We start from the raw sequence: 18,023 nt of genomic DNA, 5'->3' as shown, positions 1-18,023 counted from the left end.
CGTTCCCCTGGGAACCCCACCATGCGACCCCCATGCCGTATGTCCCACCTTGCCTGAGTGCCCCATCCCTGTACTGACATTCCCCAGGATCTCCATGGCCCATGACCCCATTCCCAAGGAACCCTCTCCTGTTCATTCCAACCCCTGAAATCTCCCTTCCCCCAGGACCTTCATTCTCTCAGGACCCCCATTCCCCAACCTGCCACATCCGGACAACCCCCACCACATGACCCCAAATCCCTGGAGTCCACGTTCCCCTGAGATTCCCATCCCTGAGTCTCCCCAGCTCTGGGGATCTCCATTCCCATGCCCCCCCCCCGCCCCATCCTAGGTGACTCCCTCTCTTCAGGACCCCCATTGCTCAGGGACCCCATCGCTGGGACCCCCCATTCCCCTGGACACCCATCCCAGGCTCCCCAAACCCACTGAGCCCCCACTCATGGGAACTCTATGTCCCACCTTGTCCCACCCACCCTTGTCCCCAGCCTGTCCCCAGCTTGTCGCCACCCTGCCCCCACCAAGGGCCACCTACACATGGGGACTGACGTGACCTCGCTTCCTTCCCCTTCATCCAAAGAGCCACCAGCCAGGGGAGGCCACAGCAGTGAGTGACAGCCAGTGAAAATGGCTGGGGACACTGGGATGGCCAGGAAGGTGGCACTGCTCCTGTGGGGTGAGTGGCCTGGCCACAGGCCTGACACCCTGGGGATGGGGAGGGGGCACAGGGGGACTGCGAGGTCCCATGGGTTCCCCAATGCCAGCAGTGCAGAGAATGAGGTGACCTGAGCCATGGCATGGCTGTGGGGACAGGAGAGAGGAGAGAGGAATGTGGGGACAATAATAGGAGGACCGAGATTTGGGTTGGCATCATGGGGCTGGTGGGGGTGATCTGCGCCAGCACGGGGTGGCCGTAGCGTCCCCAGTTCAGGGGTGTCCACAGTGTCCCTGTGTTGTGCCTGAATAAGGGGTGGTTGAGGTTTTCCTGACCCCAAGGTGTCCATGTCACACAAGGACAGTTTCGGGACAGCCCCCACACCCCGGAACCTGGTGTGCCTCTGTCCCCATCGTGCCACTCCCACCCAGCCCTGTCCCCTCCCCGTTCCAGCCCAGACCCTCGGCCTCGCTAGTCAGTGTTCAGGGGATGTCATGGCCCCACCCTGCTGTTGCCAGCCCCATGGTGGCCCTGGCAGGCTGGTGTCCCCTGTCACCCACAGGTGCCCAGACCACCCAACTCCTTGTGGAGCCCCCCTGGAGGCCGGTGGTGCTGTGGGACCGGGTGACACTGACCTGCCAGGGCTCGGGGACCGCCAGTGCCGCAACTTGGTATAAGGATGGGCAGCGCTGGGGACAGCAGGGACACAACCACCTGACTGTCACTAAGCATGGCATCTACACATATTACAGACTGGCAGTGGGCATAGGCCCCCCTTTAGAGTCTTATATGGTGAGTGGAGGTCTTAAATCATCTGGGTGGCCGCTGATAGATCGGGGTGGGCTACACTACATGGGTGGCCTCACACCCCTTGTGTGGTGCACGGCACACAGTAACATCCCGGTTCATCCCAGTGCACCCACATGTTCCCAGTGCCATGGGCACCCTTCTTGGACCTGTCTCAAGCCCCTCAGTGAGATGGGACCCTCCTGTCCCACAGATGAGCTGGTGCTGCAGGTGTCAGCATGGGCACTGCTGGAAGGGGACACGGTGACACTGTGCTGCTGGGAGCTGGGACCGGCAGGACAACACAGTCACCAGGGTGCGATTTTACCATGTGGAGAAGGATCTGAGGGGTTCCCTCAGGGGAACCTGTTGAAGTGAGGGGGAGAACGACCATCCTATAATGCATCGAACGCCAAATTTATTGATCGATCAGTCACTTTAAATAACAGTGTTAATTAACTTCATGCATATTCCAAAATCCAGGTTTACGATAGGCTAACAGAGAAAACTCTAACCACTCCTTTTGTTTTACAATACCGTTGATTGTTTACATCAAACAAAATCAGTGTTCTCACTGTGATACGAACGGTTCTCAAAACTTCCATAACTGTTCCCAGGGTGCCATCTTTTCCCAGAGAGGATGTTACCTTTGTTATGGGAAGACTGCCTGAGAACTTTATTGTTTATGCAAGGATGCCTGAGAGAGACTAATTGTTTATAGAAGTCAGGCTGGGAACTGCTTTGAAGCTGCTCCACAGCTACCTGTTACTTTTCTCTCAGTTGCATGGCTTCGTGGCCTTTTTCCTCAAGCCATGCCTGAACTAAACTCTCCACACTTCCCCCGTTTTTTTCTTTAAGAGAAAGGAGGTTAGTTTGCCAGGTCTTCTCTATCATCCTACTAACCATCTTTTGGATACAGCCACAGAAACAAGGTAATATAAGTAAAAGCAATAAGAGTACCTCTAATATCCCTATAGCATATGTTATAAGGTTTCTTAGCCAGGGTCCCAATCCGAAACTTTTAAGGCACTCATCAATACCCAATCCTTCTTCTTCCTTAAGGCTGTTAAGCCCTAGCCGTAGCTCTTTCAACTTAGCATGAATAGATACAGAATGATTAGACAGGTTCATGCAACACCTCCCTTTAAACTCCTCACATCCATGGCCTTGAGCCAATAACAAGAAATCTATAGCAGCTCTATTTTGTAAATCAGTGTGGTTAACACTTTGTACATCTGAAGATAACATATCTAATATCTGTGAAGTTCTATTTAATTCACCCTTAGCCCAACACCCTATTTGTTTTGCTAGAGTCATTGCTTTGCTTGCAGCACTCCATGGTAGGAGAGCTGGAACAATCACTTGTTTAAATCTATTCCAGAACCATGGATCCCCCACTGGACTACAGTCCAAGTCATGTAAGCTGCGCCCTTGCCTGCTTGTCTTATGACTTAATTGCATTAACACAAATATATTAGGGTGAAATAGTGATAACTTGCCTAAATAACAAGGTCCACCCTGAGGTTGGGCTGGTATACCATTCCAGGCTCTATCTCCACAAACCAGAAATATTCCTGTAGGTAATTTCTTAGGTGTCATGATGCTAGAGCCTTTACAATGGCTGTAGAGTTGTTTAGACACTATGTTTGGCTTTAGAGCTGAATCCAGAGTAGCCCATGTTTGTTTATATGGATTCATCTTTTGAGGATTAGAATAATCAAAGCTAAACCATCCACTGTTGGAAGTGCTGGTCATGCTGGCATTTGCACTTCCAAAAAGCTCCAACTCCTCAGGTGGAGAATGCAAAGGAGTATTAAGTGATTGAATTAACAGACATTGTTGGTAGCCATCACTCTGACTGGCAGTATACCCTTTCTGTGCAGGCAATTTAATATTTACCATATTGTGCATACATAAAGCACGATTATTAATAAGACTGCAGAATTCTTGAGGAGACGATACTGGCAATGCTGAGACAAAGCGACGACTGATTAATCTGTCTAGCAAGTGTTATTCATACATTATCTCTAGGTTGATTAAACTGTATTACCCTTAATTCTTCAGCTACCACTACACCTAGCAATATAACAAAAGTAAACCTCATTTTTCTGTTTTTACTTTGACCTTTTTTTTCTTATCAGTTTTTAACCTTTAACCCTTCTCAAAATACACTGTACCTCCCACCGATAATAAGCCAAGATTTTCTGCTCATGTGATTCATAAAGATCTAAAGCTGAGGCAGTGTTTAATCCTGTTTCGTTCCGTAGAGCCCACTCCCAATTATGTTCCCAGTTATGTCTATGATTACAGGTATCACACCATAAATGAAAAAGTGACAACTGATCCACCCAAAAGGTCTCATCACAACCTCCACAACACAGTGCAACCCAAGCGGCACAATTTGGGCTGTGACATTCAAGGCAGTTCTCTTTTGCCGGTCCTTTTATATGGAAAGATGATAATGATTCAATAATGTCAATCAGTTCCCTGGTCGTCCGGCAACAGCGTTTTATCCCAAAGGGTTAAAACCACCCTCAGCTGAGCCACAATGTCCGGCCTTATCCGGCTTTGCACGGTAGGTGGTAATTGGACTAAGAAAAGAAAGCTGTTAGCTGTTTTCATTTATGTGAACCTGGAGAGGAGGTGAATGGCAAGTCTGAAAACGATCTTTTCTGTCCTTGAGGTTTTCACATCCACCCCTTCCCTGGGTTTCTCAAAAATGTTCAAAATCAGTTTTATAGTCTGTAATCCTTTAGTCATTTGGCTGAAATGGCATCAGCTGGGCGATTCTCAGTCCTTTGTTGATTTGGAGTGGTGAGAAAGTAGTATGCACTTGAAGCACTTAAAATACTTAACTTAGCAGACTTATTTTCAAATTAATAGAACTTAACTGGCTTCAAAATTCTATGGGCTAACTGTGCTACACTCTTTGCAACATAAGAATAGGCAATTCTAATAACTAAATAGTATTTTCAGCTAGCAAGGTTTCTCTGATGTTCACAACAGCACTTTGAACACAAGTCATAAAACAAACACCTATCGTAAAAGCATAAATCTATCTAACATCACTTAAACTTAATAGCACTTATACTTAAAATACTTAAACTTAAAATATTTAAACTTAATAGAACTTAACATTACTTAAACTTATCTTTACTTAAACTTAATAGAATTTTAAATCAACAGAACTTACATGTAAAATCTCTTAATTCTAACAAAACTATAACAAAATCTAACTGATTTTAGACTTATTTGTAAATAATGTAAGATCAAACTTAACAGAATCTAACTTATCTTAAACCTAATATGATTTAACCTTAACAGACCTCGAACTTAACAGAAAATAAACTTAACAAAATTAACCTTAATAGTATTTAGCATTTAATTTAACTTAAACTACTTAATAACAGATAAAACTTACTATAGACATAAAATATAGCATTTACTATAACTTACTTACAGGCCTGATTCTAAAATATTAAGCTAAAATAACTTTGTTCACGTGTTTGCTATAGCATTTCTATATCAAAAAGCACACTCACAACATCTCACTCATACAATCAGTCTAACATATCTTAACATTTTTAAACTTTTCAAAATATAATTCTAGAGTCTGATGTTCCACTGACTGAGCCATCTGGGCTTCTGATGTTAAAGTCTCTGCCAATACAGGTGATTTCAAGACAGCATAACCTATGCCGAGCCAAACCGGCCGAAATTTGACCCATGCATACAGTACGCTGATTCCTGTTTCAGTCTCTGCCAGGAAGAACTAAAGTGCCTTTAACTTTCCTTGTTTACCATCACTTGTTTCTTAATTTCAACAGGGATCTTTTCCTTTTGTTGACAAAAGTTACATCCATTAGGCTGTTAGGTCTTAAACTGAAGCTTTTGCCGGCTGTGGGGGGAGGGAGAAATGCTCCCGCTGCAAAAAGCACTCCAGTCCCGCGGTGCGTGTGTCGGAGCGGGCGAAAACCCCCCCCTGCGCTGGGCTCTTTGTTTTCTCGCCGGCAGGCTGACTCTGCTGCAGGCACCGCTGCACCCGTGGCTCCCCCCGCGGCGGCTTTGCTCTCCCCCCGCGGCGGCTTCGCTCTCTCCCGGGGCGGCGCGCCTCGGCTCCCGCGGCGGCGGCTCCGCTCTCCCCGCCGCTGCCTCCGCTCCCGCCGCTATAGCACAGCATTTTAGGCGGTCGCTCACCGCGGCTGCTCCCCATGGCGGAGCGCCCGTGCCGAGTTCGGAGTAGCACAGACTCGGAAGCGCCACAAGCTGCGGCCGCTGTCTTGCACTCAGAGAGATAGTAAAATAGTGCACCATATATCACTCGCCATGGCCTGCTTAGCTTCTTGGCAGTTTTACCACTCTCTAAAGCAGCCTCTGACAATAAATCACCGAATTCACGCAATTCCGTTAACTCGTAAACTGTGTGGGGATTCACAAAGACTCCCCGTTCCAGACCATAAGCCAAAAGACCTTGCAATTCCTTCCGTAAGTCTATTCCCTTAATTTGCCTTTTTTGCAGAAACATAATAAAAAGTTCATATGCGGCTTGTCTTTCCATACCTCTTTTTAAGTGCGCACTTTCACCTAGCAGCGTTTTCCCATACTTATGCCGCACAAATCAGCTGGTCCCATCTATATAGTCGCCAAGGCACGGCGCATATCGGAGGTTTTCTTTTTTCCTCCGCTTTAATTTCGCGCTTATTGCCGCTCCCGCTGCTTCGGAGCCTGAACCATTCCTCACTTATCCTTTGGTGTTCGCAATCCCCGTGATGGCCGCGATCGTCGTGGTGTCCGCTATCACGTCGGGGTCACCAATTTGTTGAAGTGAGGGGGAGAACGACCATCCTATAATGCATCGAACGCCAAATTTATTGATCGATCAGTCACTTTAAATAACAGTGTTAATTAACTTCATGCATATTCCAAAATCCAGGTTTACGATAGGCTAACAGAGAAAACTCTAACCACTCCTTTTGTTTTACAATACCGTTGATTGTTTACATCAAACAAAATCAGTGTTCTCACTGTGATACGAACGGTTCTCAAAACTTCCATAACTGTTCCCAGGGTGCCATCTTTTCCCAGAGAGGATGTTACCTTTGTTATGGGAAGACTGCCTGAGAACTTTATTGTTTATGCAAGGATGCCTGAGAGAGACTAATTGTTTATAGAAGTCAGGCTGGGAACTGCTTTGAAGCTGCTCCACAGCTACCTGTTACTTTTCTCTCAGTTGCATGGCTTCATGGCCTTTTTCCTCAAGCCATGCCTGAACTAAACTCTCCACAGGAACCGATCTTTTGCTGTCCCCTCTGCAGCTGCACCACAGCAGTCGCTACGGCTGCATGGGCTTGATGAGGTTCTTTATGTCACGGTCAGCAGCAGTGACAGTGACACGGCACAGTGAGCACCCCCAAGGCTGGAACTCCAATCTCCTGACACCTGCAAAGCCCCTACCCAGTGTACTCAGAGTCACAGTCCTCACCTCCCCTCTCCTTCCCTGAGCTCTTCATGGCGCTGATTCTGGAGGGTCCCCCCATGCCCACCGAGTGGTCCCCCCTGACTCTCAGCAGCCTCAGCCCCCCCAGCCCCCTGCGGCTCCGAGCCCCCCTCCTGCACGTGTTCTACTGGGATGGGCAGGTGGGGGGTGGGGGGCCATGCAGAAGAGCAGAGCCTGGCTCCATGTCAGGGTGCACAGTAAGTGCAGGGATGGGCACGGGAAGTCCTCACAGTCTGCTAGGGTCCCCCATCACCATCTGGGGACCTCCATCTCTCCCAGGAGACCCCATCCCACACTGAGTCCCTTATACCTCTCTAGGTCACCTCACCCCTATCTGTAGTCCCATCACATTCCCCAGGACTCACCATCCCCTCCTTTGGATTCCTGTACCCTCTCCAGTGTCAGCCCCCTCCTTCACCAGGTGTCCCCTCCCTGAACCCCTAGTCCTTCCTTGGAGTCGCTTTCAAGCCTTCCCAATCTCTGCACCCCCTCTCCCTCACTGGGATCCCTGTCCTGCTCACTGATCCCTGGGTCTCTCACTGTCTCCTTCTCTTTCCCCGCTCCCGCAGGGGTCCCACTCTCGGGGGTGTCCCTGTCAGTGCAGCCCCCCAGGGGACAGGTGGAACTTGGGGACCACCTGGTGCTGAGCTGTGAGGTGGCCGTGGGGACAGGTCCTCTGTCCTTCTTCTGGCACCGGGAGGGCTCGGGGGCACTGCTGGGCACTGGATCCCACCTGGAGCTGCGCCACTTTGGGGACAATGACAGTGGCCAGTACCAATGCCGGGTCCGAAATGGTACTGGTCAGTGTGGCCAGGAGTGACCCCCTGAATGTCACCGTCCTGGGTGAGCGGGACCCTCAGGCTGGTGGTGACCCCAATAATGGCATCCCCATCCCACCTTGCCAAGTGCCACCCCTGTCCCGACAGTGCCCGTGGCCAATGCCACCATCACCCAAGTCCCCTGGCACACCAGGTGTGTGCAGGTGACAACGTGACCCTGCACTGCTCAGTGCAGGTGGGCTCAGCCCCTGTCACCTTCACCTGGCTGCACAATGGGCAGGAGGTGGCCCAGGGTCCCCTCCTGGACATCAGGAACAATGATGTGGGACATTCAGTCAATTATCAGTGCATGGACACCAACCAGCTGGGACAGGACAGGCACCGCGTGTTCTGGGCACTGAGCCCAGAGCTGGCCCTTGAGGTGACAGCACAGGACACAGAGACACACAGGGTCAATGGTGGGGTAACACAGGGATACTCGGGGGTGCAAGAGCCCTGGAGTGATGGGTGATCCTGATGTGTCTCCCTCTGTTTCTTGCAGTGGCCTCATGGGTCGGTTGGGCCCTTTTGTTACTGGTCCTGCTTGTGGGTGCCATTGTGGCCTGGGCACAGTGTGGGTGGGTGACAATGGGGGGACAGGGGTCCCAGGGAGATTCAGAGGCCCCCAGATTTGGGGAACGATAGGACAGCACCCAAAGCCCCAATATTGTGACCTTGGCTGGGGGCCCTATAGGGTTTGGATAGTTGCTGTTGGGGGTTCTTTCAAGGGCCTTGGAGGTGTTTGGGGCGTCTCTGTCCTTAGCAGGCTTTGGGTTTTTGAGGCTGAGTTGGTTGGGGGAACTGGCGAGGTTAATAAATTCTGGGGTGCTTCAGGGATGCTTGGGCATCCCATGGGAGTTCAGGAATCCTGAGACGGGTCAGGGCCCTGGGACCCCACAGTCACCTTTAGCCTCTCTTCCATTGCAGCTGCCAGAAAGGAATGGGAAAGGGTAGTGGGAGGCTCAAACCACACTCTCGCCTTTTACCCCAACCCCCAAGACCTCCCATTCCCTCCCTCACATCCCCTTTATTCCCTCAGGCCCCCCTCCAGATCCCCCGCCCCCCCAGATGAAGGGGAGGTGCTGTACACCCATGTCATGGTCACCAAGAGGAGAGGGGATGAGTACGGAGGAGACACATGCAGAGGGAAACATCACCCACGAGTGTCACCCCACCCAGTCCCCACAGCCTGTGTCTCTTGCAGTATCCCCCCGTGCCACCATCCTCGAGGATCCACGGGTGACCTACACAGAGCTGTGGGAGCCCCAGGGACAACCACGGGAACCTGGTGACATCTACGGGAATGTGCTGTGACACTGGGGGGAACTGGGGAGCACTGGGGGTCCCCACCTGTGGGCACCAACTCGTGTGTGTGCTGCCAGCAAGAACTGCCACACTCCCTCCCCATGGAGGCACAAATATTCCAAAGGGCTGAGAGGACAACTATTTCCTAAAACAGCAATGAGAGAGAATAAAACCAACAGCAACAGCAACAAGGTTCAGAGTTCTAAGGATCAGAAAATGAATGATTTCCTGGGAAAGCCCCCAAAACAGAGGCAAATCCCAGATGACTGTACCACCATCTTTTCTCCACCTGCAGGGCCCTGATTGCTCTGATGGCCAAAGTGGCCTTCAGGAGGTTTTGGACTCTCTTGTCCCCTATCCTTAACCACCTTCTGCTGTGTTCCCCACACGAAGACGTCACAATGGCCCTGTGGGGGTTCCAAAGTCTCTCCCTTTGCCAGCCCCTGCCCTTTGCCAGGATAAGGCCATGGCACAGGGTGGGGTGTCAGAGACACGAAAACTTTGATGTCTGGAGACATTTTGGAACAGCGGTGTGTGGCAGGGGTGGGTCAGGCCTTGCTTTTGGTGAGACAGGGCCTTGTCTGTCCATCAGTTTGCCAGCCATGGCACACTGGGGGCAGTGTGATGCTCTGCCAAAGCCATCTCCTTAGCGTCCGCGTGACCAGAAGTGCCACCTGGGGAGAGGGCCCTTGATGTCCCAACTGGCTTAAAAGGCAGAGCATGACATGGCTAAGGCCTTGACCATGTCTCCTCTTGGGGTGTCTGTCCTATCCACTCTGGAACCCAGGAGTTCACAACTCATTTAAATGAGAAATGTCTGCAAAGGAAATTGGGAATGTTGCTGGAACAGACAAAAGACCCATGCCTAAAATGTTTTTTGATTTCCAAAATAATGGAGATTCCAGGCAAAAGTGAAGGAAAAGGAGTAACAGCTCTGTAGTGGGAAATTTATAAAACAGGAGAACACACCGCACAAACCCAGCTCTTATCCCCCGGCTCAGCACTATATATTTTTTTTTGCAGTTATAACCGTGGCCAGCAGGGGGCGGTGCAGGGAGCACTCCCGTCCAGCAGGGGGCGATGCAGGGAGCAAGCCCGGCCAGCAGGGGGCGCCCCGGTCCAGCTCCATCCCCTCAGGGGCCATGGCAGCCTCAGACGGGAGGCAGGAGGGGAAATCGCTCCTTTTGCAAACTCACGGGCACCAATCGCTCCCGGCACCACCACCAGCAGTGGGCAGAAGCCGCCAAGGCAGCAGGTTGGATCCCAGTGCCCACTGGCAGCGTGGCAGTGTCCCGGGGCCAGGCACACACCCTGCACAACACCCGCGACTGCTCTCCATGATCCCCAATGGAAGGAAGGCTGCGCCTGAACCCAGGCAGTTCTCAGGTCCACAGCAGCACCTCTGGTGGCTTTACACAACAATTCCTGCAAAGCCTCACCCTCTCGCTCAGGTGAGGAGGTAAGGGATTGAGCTTTGGGGAAACCTGGAATTCACACAAGATTACTCCCCACAGCCCCACCACATCTGCAGCCAGAGCCACAACTCAGTATTTCCACACTTTTCCCTCTTGTCTGGCAACCACGCCCAAAAGCCAAACATTCCTCCCAGGCCATTCTAAAGGGCTGCAGGTTTGAGGCAGGAAGGAGGAGGGACCGGTCAGGTTGTTGAGCAGATTGCTGCAGGATATGCAAGGTTTTTGGGGCTCTCTCAGACCCTTTGCGCAAGAGACAAAATGATCAATTGCTGCATTTCTGGACTGGTTCTTGCACAGCTGCCCCTGCAAGGGGCGATTTCCGGCCAGCCCTGCTCTGAAAACCATCAAAGGCCCTCACAGAGCCACTGCTTGGGCTCCCTTTGGGCTTTGTGCTTCTTGCAGAACTGAGCAAACCACAGGCAGGCCCTTTTCTCCCACAGAATTTTCACCTCTGCAGCAGCTCTAAAGCTGCCAGAATCAAAGCCAAAGGGGCAGGGGGGATCCTCAGGTGCTGGCTGCCACGTGTGTCTGGCCAGAGAAGGGCTGTGTAATGGCCATCCCTGTGCGGTGGGGCTGGGCCATGGCTGGGCCCCACCCTTGGATGGCCACTCCAACAACATCTGCCACTCCACTATATTTTTCACTATCCGAACAATATTGCAATATTTTATAAACAGTATAATCAATAACATAATATCAATTCATATAATATCCAGCAAAAATCAACTTCCAATATCTTGTTTCTTTCAATATATACTAGTAAAGAACTGTTATTCCTCCTCCCACATCGTTGCCTAAAAGCCCCATAATTTCAAAGTTATAATAGGTCAGAGAGAAGGGGGTCATATTTTCCATTGCAAGCGAGGTTCCCACCTCCCTTGACTCAGCTGAAAAGAGAAGCACCATTTCTGCCAGTTTAACCAAAGAGCTGCATTTTTGTCCCAGGAGCTGGGAACCAGATCCTGTGCCCCCTTGGAACTGGGATGGGCACCTGTGAGCCACTTTAGTGGGAGCACTAGGAGAGGGATTGCAGAGCCACTAGGCACACTGGGGTTAAGAGGAACAAATCTGATTTTGATTTATGTCTCAACATATGCTACACATGAGGTGAAAAATGACTCTGTGGTTGTACATGTGCTGGGAACCCTGTCCCTGGCGAGGCTTCAGGCAACAGTTGATCAGGAGAGAGAAAGCTTCAGTGATCGGGATGTGAGTGACAGCCACTGGCTGGTGGGACAGAGTCCTGGGAAAAATGTATGGGAAAAAGTTCCCAGGAAATCGGGCTGTGAGAAGAAACTTTGCAAATAAAAGCAGCAAACTGTGACACAACAGGAGCATTTTGCTTTGGGTTTCTTGCAGGGATCAGGGGCTTGCACAGAGGGTCAGTTTGGCCCTCATCCCCTGTGGGATTCACATTCTCTGAACCTGGGAGAAGCAGTGAAAGAGGCAAAGAATGATCCAAATAAATCTCTTCTCATTTACTGCTCCTGTGTTGTTCACACGTGGAATGCATGGTGGAAGATTGTTTACCTGAAGGGAATTGCTAATTGTATTCTGGTGTGAGTGTTTTGATTCACTGACCAATTGAACCCAGGTGTGTGTGTGTGGGGACTGTTGGCTGACAGTCACGAGATTGTGTGCAGTGGAGTGCAGTTGAGTGCTTGGCTGATTCAGTTTAGATGTAATGGAATATAATATAGAATAATATAGTATTATAAAGTACTTAATAAGCCTTCTGATAAGATGGAGTTAGATGCATCATTCCTCCTAGACATCCAGTAAAAATATCATCGACAATCCCCTCCCTTGCCTTTTCTTTCAGTGGTCCTTCTCCCCTGCCTCTATCCATTCTTTCCTGCTGATACTCCCCTCCCTTGCGTTTTCCTCCGGTTCTCCTTCTTCCCTCCCTGCATCCATTCTTCTCTGCTTCGCTGCTTCCCCAAGGAAGCTCATTCCTGCTCATCCTGGACATTCCTTCATTTCCTCCCCTACAGAGTGGATGCTGCCTGGACCCACCCGCTGCCTCTGCCGCGTTTCCCATGCTGCCCACAGCACCGAGCCTGCTGCACCTGCACACCGCAGCCCCAGCCTGCGGCAGCCAGCCCAGAGCCTCCAGTGCCACAGCACCAGCCCACAGCCAGCCCGCAGCAGCCAGCCTGCAGCCATCACTTGCCCATGCCAGAGACACACAGGTGCCGTCCTTGGAAATCACGCCCAGCCACTCACAAAAGCCATGTGGCCTCGCCCTGGCTTGCAGCACATACACTCCATCTGCCCAGCTGATGCCCACAGAGTGCCCGGGCTCCTTGTGGTAACGCTGTCCCTGTCTTCGGTTTCTGTCTCTATCCTTTTCCCTTTCTACTCCCTTCTCTCTACATTCAGTAAGAACACTTACCCTCTGTGAAGGTCCGCCCGAAATAAACGGGTGACAAATGATTTTTGGATGCAAAAATAACCAACAAGAGGCACAGGGGTTTTGCAGTAACAAATCAACAAGGTGCAATTTATTGATTATAACCACAGCTAAATATGCGTTTGGTTAAGGGATCCGGGGAAGAGAAGGGTAAGAAGGAAAAAGAGAGGAAAGGAGGTCAGGGAATGGGGTATAGCTACCAAAACGTGATGTCTTCGGGGTCCCGCCGCCGAAACTCGCTGGTACACGTCTTGGGGAGATCTCAAAGGACAGTCGGACCGAACCCCAATATATATACTGTTCTTGGTTGGGGGAAGGGTGGCTGAAATTAGGTTTCCATGGAGGGGAGAAGTCCATTGTTTTCATAGCCGAATGCTCACAGGTACGTTAGGTTTTTCCCCCTCCCTGAGTTGGGAGGGAGTACAGTCCCAGCCTCTGGAAGGAGGTTGCCGGGGGGGGGTGCCATGGGGCTGCCAATAGGGTGCCAGAGGGGTTCTTGGTTCCTTGACGAGGGGATTCGCATCTCAGTTGGTCTGTCACGGTGGTTGAAGACAGGCAAGAGGGGTCTTCTCATGGAGCGGGGGGGAGCCACCCCAGAGCTCAGTCCAGCCAGCTCAGGAGTTTGGAAGAAAGTTCAGTTCAATTGTCCAGAAAAGGGCAGCATGCCCCCTTCGAGTACAGCATGGCGTGTTCTGCAAACATCACTTGTGAACACACTAGATAAGCAGGAGACTTTCTTTCCCAACCGGCTCAGCAGTTTTAACCCTTCGGTAGTCTTTTCTCATGACAATTGAGAGGCAAAAAATGTAGGATTTTCGGATGGACTTCTACACCCTCATAAACAGTTCTCTGATATAATATTGCCATGTTTGTCCTTCATTTTCACCTTAGAAACCTTTCAGCAAGAATCCTCCCTGACTCCCCCTTTTACAGTGGCATGAGACAGGGGTAGTGGGAGGGGGAATGGGGAAGCCCTGGGTGTACTGCAAGCACTGTGGGGAGAGAATGGGGCAGTCCCTGAGGGTACTTGGGCACTTGCATGGGGCTGGGGAGCTCTTGCAGGTACGAGCAAAGGGATGGTGGGCCCTTAGGAGTACTGGGAGAGGAAATGGGGAGCACAGGGTGCCCTTTGTAGCCTCCCACTGACCCATGACCACCTCCCTTGGAAGAATGGGCAATCAGAGGAGGCAAGGAGGGAGCACCCCCAGTGTCACCCAGTGCCTCCTGCTTCCCAGAGCATCACAACTTTTGGTGTAGATTGTCATAGATGTCACTGGGTTCCCAAGGTTGTCTTTGCAGCTCCATGTACATCGCCTGAGGATCCTCCACTGGGAGTGCCAGGGGGTCTTGGGGGGCCCTGTGGGAATAAGGGGGTGTGGGTAAGGGGATGGGAGGTGCAGGGAGTTTGGATAAAAGGTGTATCATGGCTGGAGGCTGCACTCACCTTTCCTGGTGCTTCCTGGCATCTGCAGAGGAAAACTGGAGGGGTGACTTTGGAGACCCAGGGGCTCCCATCCATCCTTGGGAATGCTGAACCACCACCAGACACACAATTCTCCCCAGGCACCCCAGTATCCCTGATGCCCCCGCAGTATCCCTGACCCACCTCACTTGCACCACCACCCTGAGCTCACAGAACCCCGAGCCCAGTAGGGAGGGCGACCCCTGACAAAACCCCCAACATCTCTGCAGGAACCTCCAACAGCTCTGAGCTATGGTCACTGGGGGCTCAGCTCCTCCCAAGTCAGGGGCCGTGGGTGCCGCCCTATGGCCCCTCTTCTCTGGGGACTTTCCCACTTCTCTCCACAACCCTCATCACCCCATTGTCACCCACCCACACGGTGCCACTGGTACCAGGCCACAATGACACCCACAAGCAGGAGCAGGAACAAAAGGGCCCCACTGACCCCTGCAGCCACTGCAGGAAACAGGGCAGGACACATCACAGTCACCCATCACCCCAGGGGTCCTGCACACCCTGGTAGCCCTGAGTGACCCCACCTGTGTCCCTGTGCTTCCCTGTCTTCGCTGGTGTCACCTCCATGACACTGGGCGTGATGGTGGCATTGTCCACGGGCACTGCGGGGACAGAGACAGGGGTAAGGCCACAGGGAGGGGCTTGTAGCAAGTGTGATGAGATAGGGACGGGAGAATGGGTGGGGTGGTGGATGTTGGAGATGGGGTCACACCAGAGAGGGGTGAGGGGACCCAGGGCAGATGTGGGGCAACTAAAGAAATACTTCTGGGGGACATAGAGGTGCGGAACCAGAGGACCTGGGAGGTCTCTGGATGCTCCCTGTGCCCATCCCCACACCCACTGGGCACCGTGATGCAGAGCCGAGTGGTGCTGCTCCGCATGGCCCCACCCTCAGAACTTTAATTCTTCGAGGGGTAGCCCCCCATAGCGGGCAACACCAGCTGCAGGGACCCCTGATGGCCCCCCACCACCTGCCCGTCCTGGTAGAACACGTGCAGGAGGGGGGCTCGGGGCTGCAGGGGGCTGGGGGTGCTGAGTCAGCTGAGAGTCAGGGGGGACTCGACGGTGGGCTCAGGGGGACCCTCCAGAACTGGCACCGAGAAGAGCTCTGGGAAGGGGAGAAGAGTGGAATTTGAGAACCCGAGTCTCTGGGGAGGGGCTGTGGGGGTGTCAGGGTGGTGGCTGTAGGGTGCTCACCCTGCACTGTCACTGTCACTGGCGCTGACTCCTGCCACCCCCAGGATCCCACCCAGCCCCTGCACCTTTAGTGGCCACTGTGGTTCAGCTGCAGAGGGGACAGGGACAGATCGGTCCCGCCGCAGAGCACCCCCCCAGTTCCATCTGCTCTCGGTGGAAGGACGCCAAGGAAAACGTGCTTTCCCACCTGCCCCGGCAGCGCAGTGTCACCATGTCCCCCTCCAGTAGTGCCTGTGCTGGCACCTGCAGCACCAGCCAGTCTGGTGGAGAGCACTGGGACACCCCCATTTGGTCACACGATGTGCACAAGGCTCCCCGATTCCAAAATGAGTTCCACCCACACTTAGATGTTCTGGGATGTCCCCTGAGCAGGGGACAGGATCTGGTTACAGAAGAGGTGACCCATGGAGCAAAGCCCACTCAGAGCCCTCGGGGTCCCTGCGTGTGCCAGCCTGGGGACACCCAAACATCCCCTCACCTTTTGAGACTCTCACGGGGAGGCTGAGCCCACTGCCGGGTCTGTCACACTTGTAGTTGACACTCTCGGTGAAACGGAGAGTGTTGTGTCCCTGCCACCAGTCCTGCCTGTCCTTGTACCAGGTGGTGGCACTGATGGTCCCCAAGCCCTGGCAGGTCAGTGTCACCCAGTCCCACAGCACCGCTGGCATCCAGGGGGCTCCACCAGGATCTGGGTGGTCTGGGCACCTGTGGGTGAAAGGGGACACCAGCCTGCCAGGACCAGCGTGGGGCTGGGGACAGCGGGCTGGGGCCATGGCATCGCCCGAAGACTCACCAGCGAGGCCGAGGGTCTGGGCCGGAAGGGAGAAGGGACAGAGCTGGGTGAGGGTGGAACCAGGGAGACAGCAGCACAGGGGTACAGGGTGCGAGGACAGTCCCCAAACTGTCCCTGTGGGGACAGCAGTTCTTGTTGGAAAGTGCATGGTGGTGCTCCCCTAAAGAGTTAGTGAGGCAGGGGGACATGTCTACTTCATAGCCACCTGTGCACCATGTCCGTGTGGCACAGACACCTTGGGAGCAGGGACACTGAGGCCATTCTGGGCTGAGGCAGAACATGGGGACACTGTGGAAACTCTGGGCATGAGGACACCATGGACACAGCCCATGCTAGCCCAGGTCACCCCCACCAGCTCATGCTGGCCCATCCCCATGATCCCATCCCCATGGCCACATCCTCACTGTTCTTGTCCCTTCCAGTCCCTGCATTCCCATTCACTTCTCCCTATCCGCAGAGCTTCCTGAGCCCAAAGGTGCCAGTCCCCACATTCCTGTCCCCACATCCCCATCCCCAAATTCCTGCCTCCCTGTTCCTCTCTCCAAAGCCACCCTCCTTCCCTGTTCCCACTCATGTCCACTGTGGGTAACATGGACTGGCACTGCTGGCATTGGGGACCTCAGCAGACCACTAAGCCACCCTGTGCCCCCTCTTCTCCCCTCTTCTCCTCCCACGGGATGTCAGGCCCGTGCCTGGGGCACTCACCGCACATGAGCAGCGCCACCTTCCCCGCCATCTGGGTGTCCCCACCCATGTGGACTGGCTGTCAGTCACTGCCAGGGGCGGCTGTCCCCTGGGTGGTGGCTCTTTGGGCAAAGGGGAAGGAAGCGAGGTCGCGTCATGTGTAGGTGGCCCTTGGCGTGGCAGGGTGGCCACAAGCTGGGCACAGGCTGTGTGCAGGGAGGGGAGAGGATGGGGACAAAGCTGGATGTGACAAAGTGTGACATGGGATTCCCAGAAATTTTGGGCTCAGGGGGTTTGGGGTCCATGGAATAGGTGTCCAGGGGAATGGGGGGTCCCTAAGGAATTGGGGTCCTTGGAAATGGGGGTGCTGAGGAGGAGGAATCCCTGGGGATGGCGTTGCCATGGGAATGGGGGTCACATGGCTGGGGGGACTCAGGGATGGGAGTCCTAGGGGAACGTCGGCTCCAGGGATTTTCGGTCATGGGATGTGGATGCTGGGGGAATGGGAGTTCCTGTGGGAATGGGAGGTTCCAGAGAGAATCAAGGTCTGGGGAAAGGAGGATTTCAGAGGATGGAATGAGTAGGAGAGGGTTCCTTATGAATGATGGACCCTGGGCCATGGAGTTCCTGGGGAATGTCAGTACTGGGATATGGGTTTCAGGGAGAGTGGGGACATAAGAAATGGGGTACTCATGATTTGATTTCAAGGAGAATGGTGGTGCCAGGGATGGGCAGTGGCTGGATGGGCCCATAGGTCCCAGCTCTGTCCCAGAGTGCCTCAGATTTTGGGGTGACCCAGGGCTGAGTACAGCCACCACAAGGTGCTGGTGGCCTGGGGGTCACCCCAGAAAGATACCTAGGGGCTCTGAGTGTGTGGAGCTGCTGCAGAGGTGAGAATTCTGTGGGGGGAAAAAGGCCTCTCTGTG

The 18,023-nt window shown here is 53.0% G+C and overlaps 1 protein-coding gene across 1 annotated transcript in view; it reads left to right on the top strand.

Moving 5' to 3' along the window:
• Positions 1-642: 642 nt before the first annotated feature.
• Positions 643-18,023, top strand: part of LOC132084826 (Fc receptor-like protein 4) — a 53,260-nt gene continuing 35,879 nt past the window's right edge. Inside the window, 3 exon segments of the mRNA XM_059490078.1 lie at positions 643-673; positions 1,106-1,126; positions 1,215-1,338. Coding sequence (XP_059346061.1) covers positions 643-673; positions 1,106-1,126; positions 1,215-1,338 — 176 coding nt within the window.

This window comes from Ammospiza nelsoni, chromosome 28, assembly GCF_027579445.1.
Source record: "Ammospiza nelsoni isolate bAmmNel1 chromosome 28, bAmmNel1.pri, whole genome shotgun sequence".
Lineage (NCBI taxonomy): Eukaryota > Metazoa > Chordata > Aves > Passeriformes > Passerellidae > Ammospiza > Ammospiza nelsoni.
This window is presented reverse-complemented; position numbering and strand designations above follow the sequence as displayed.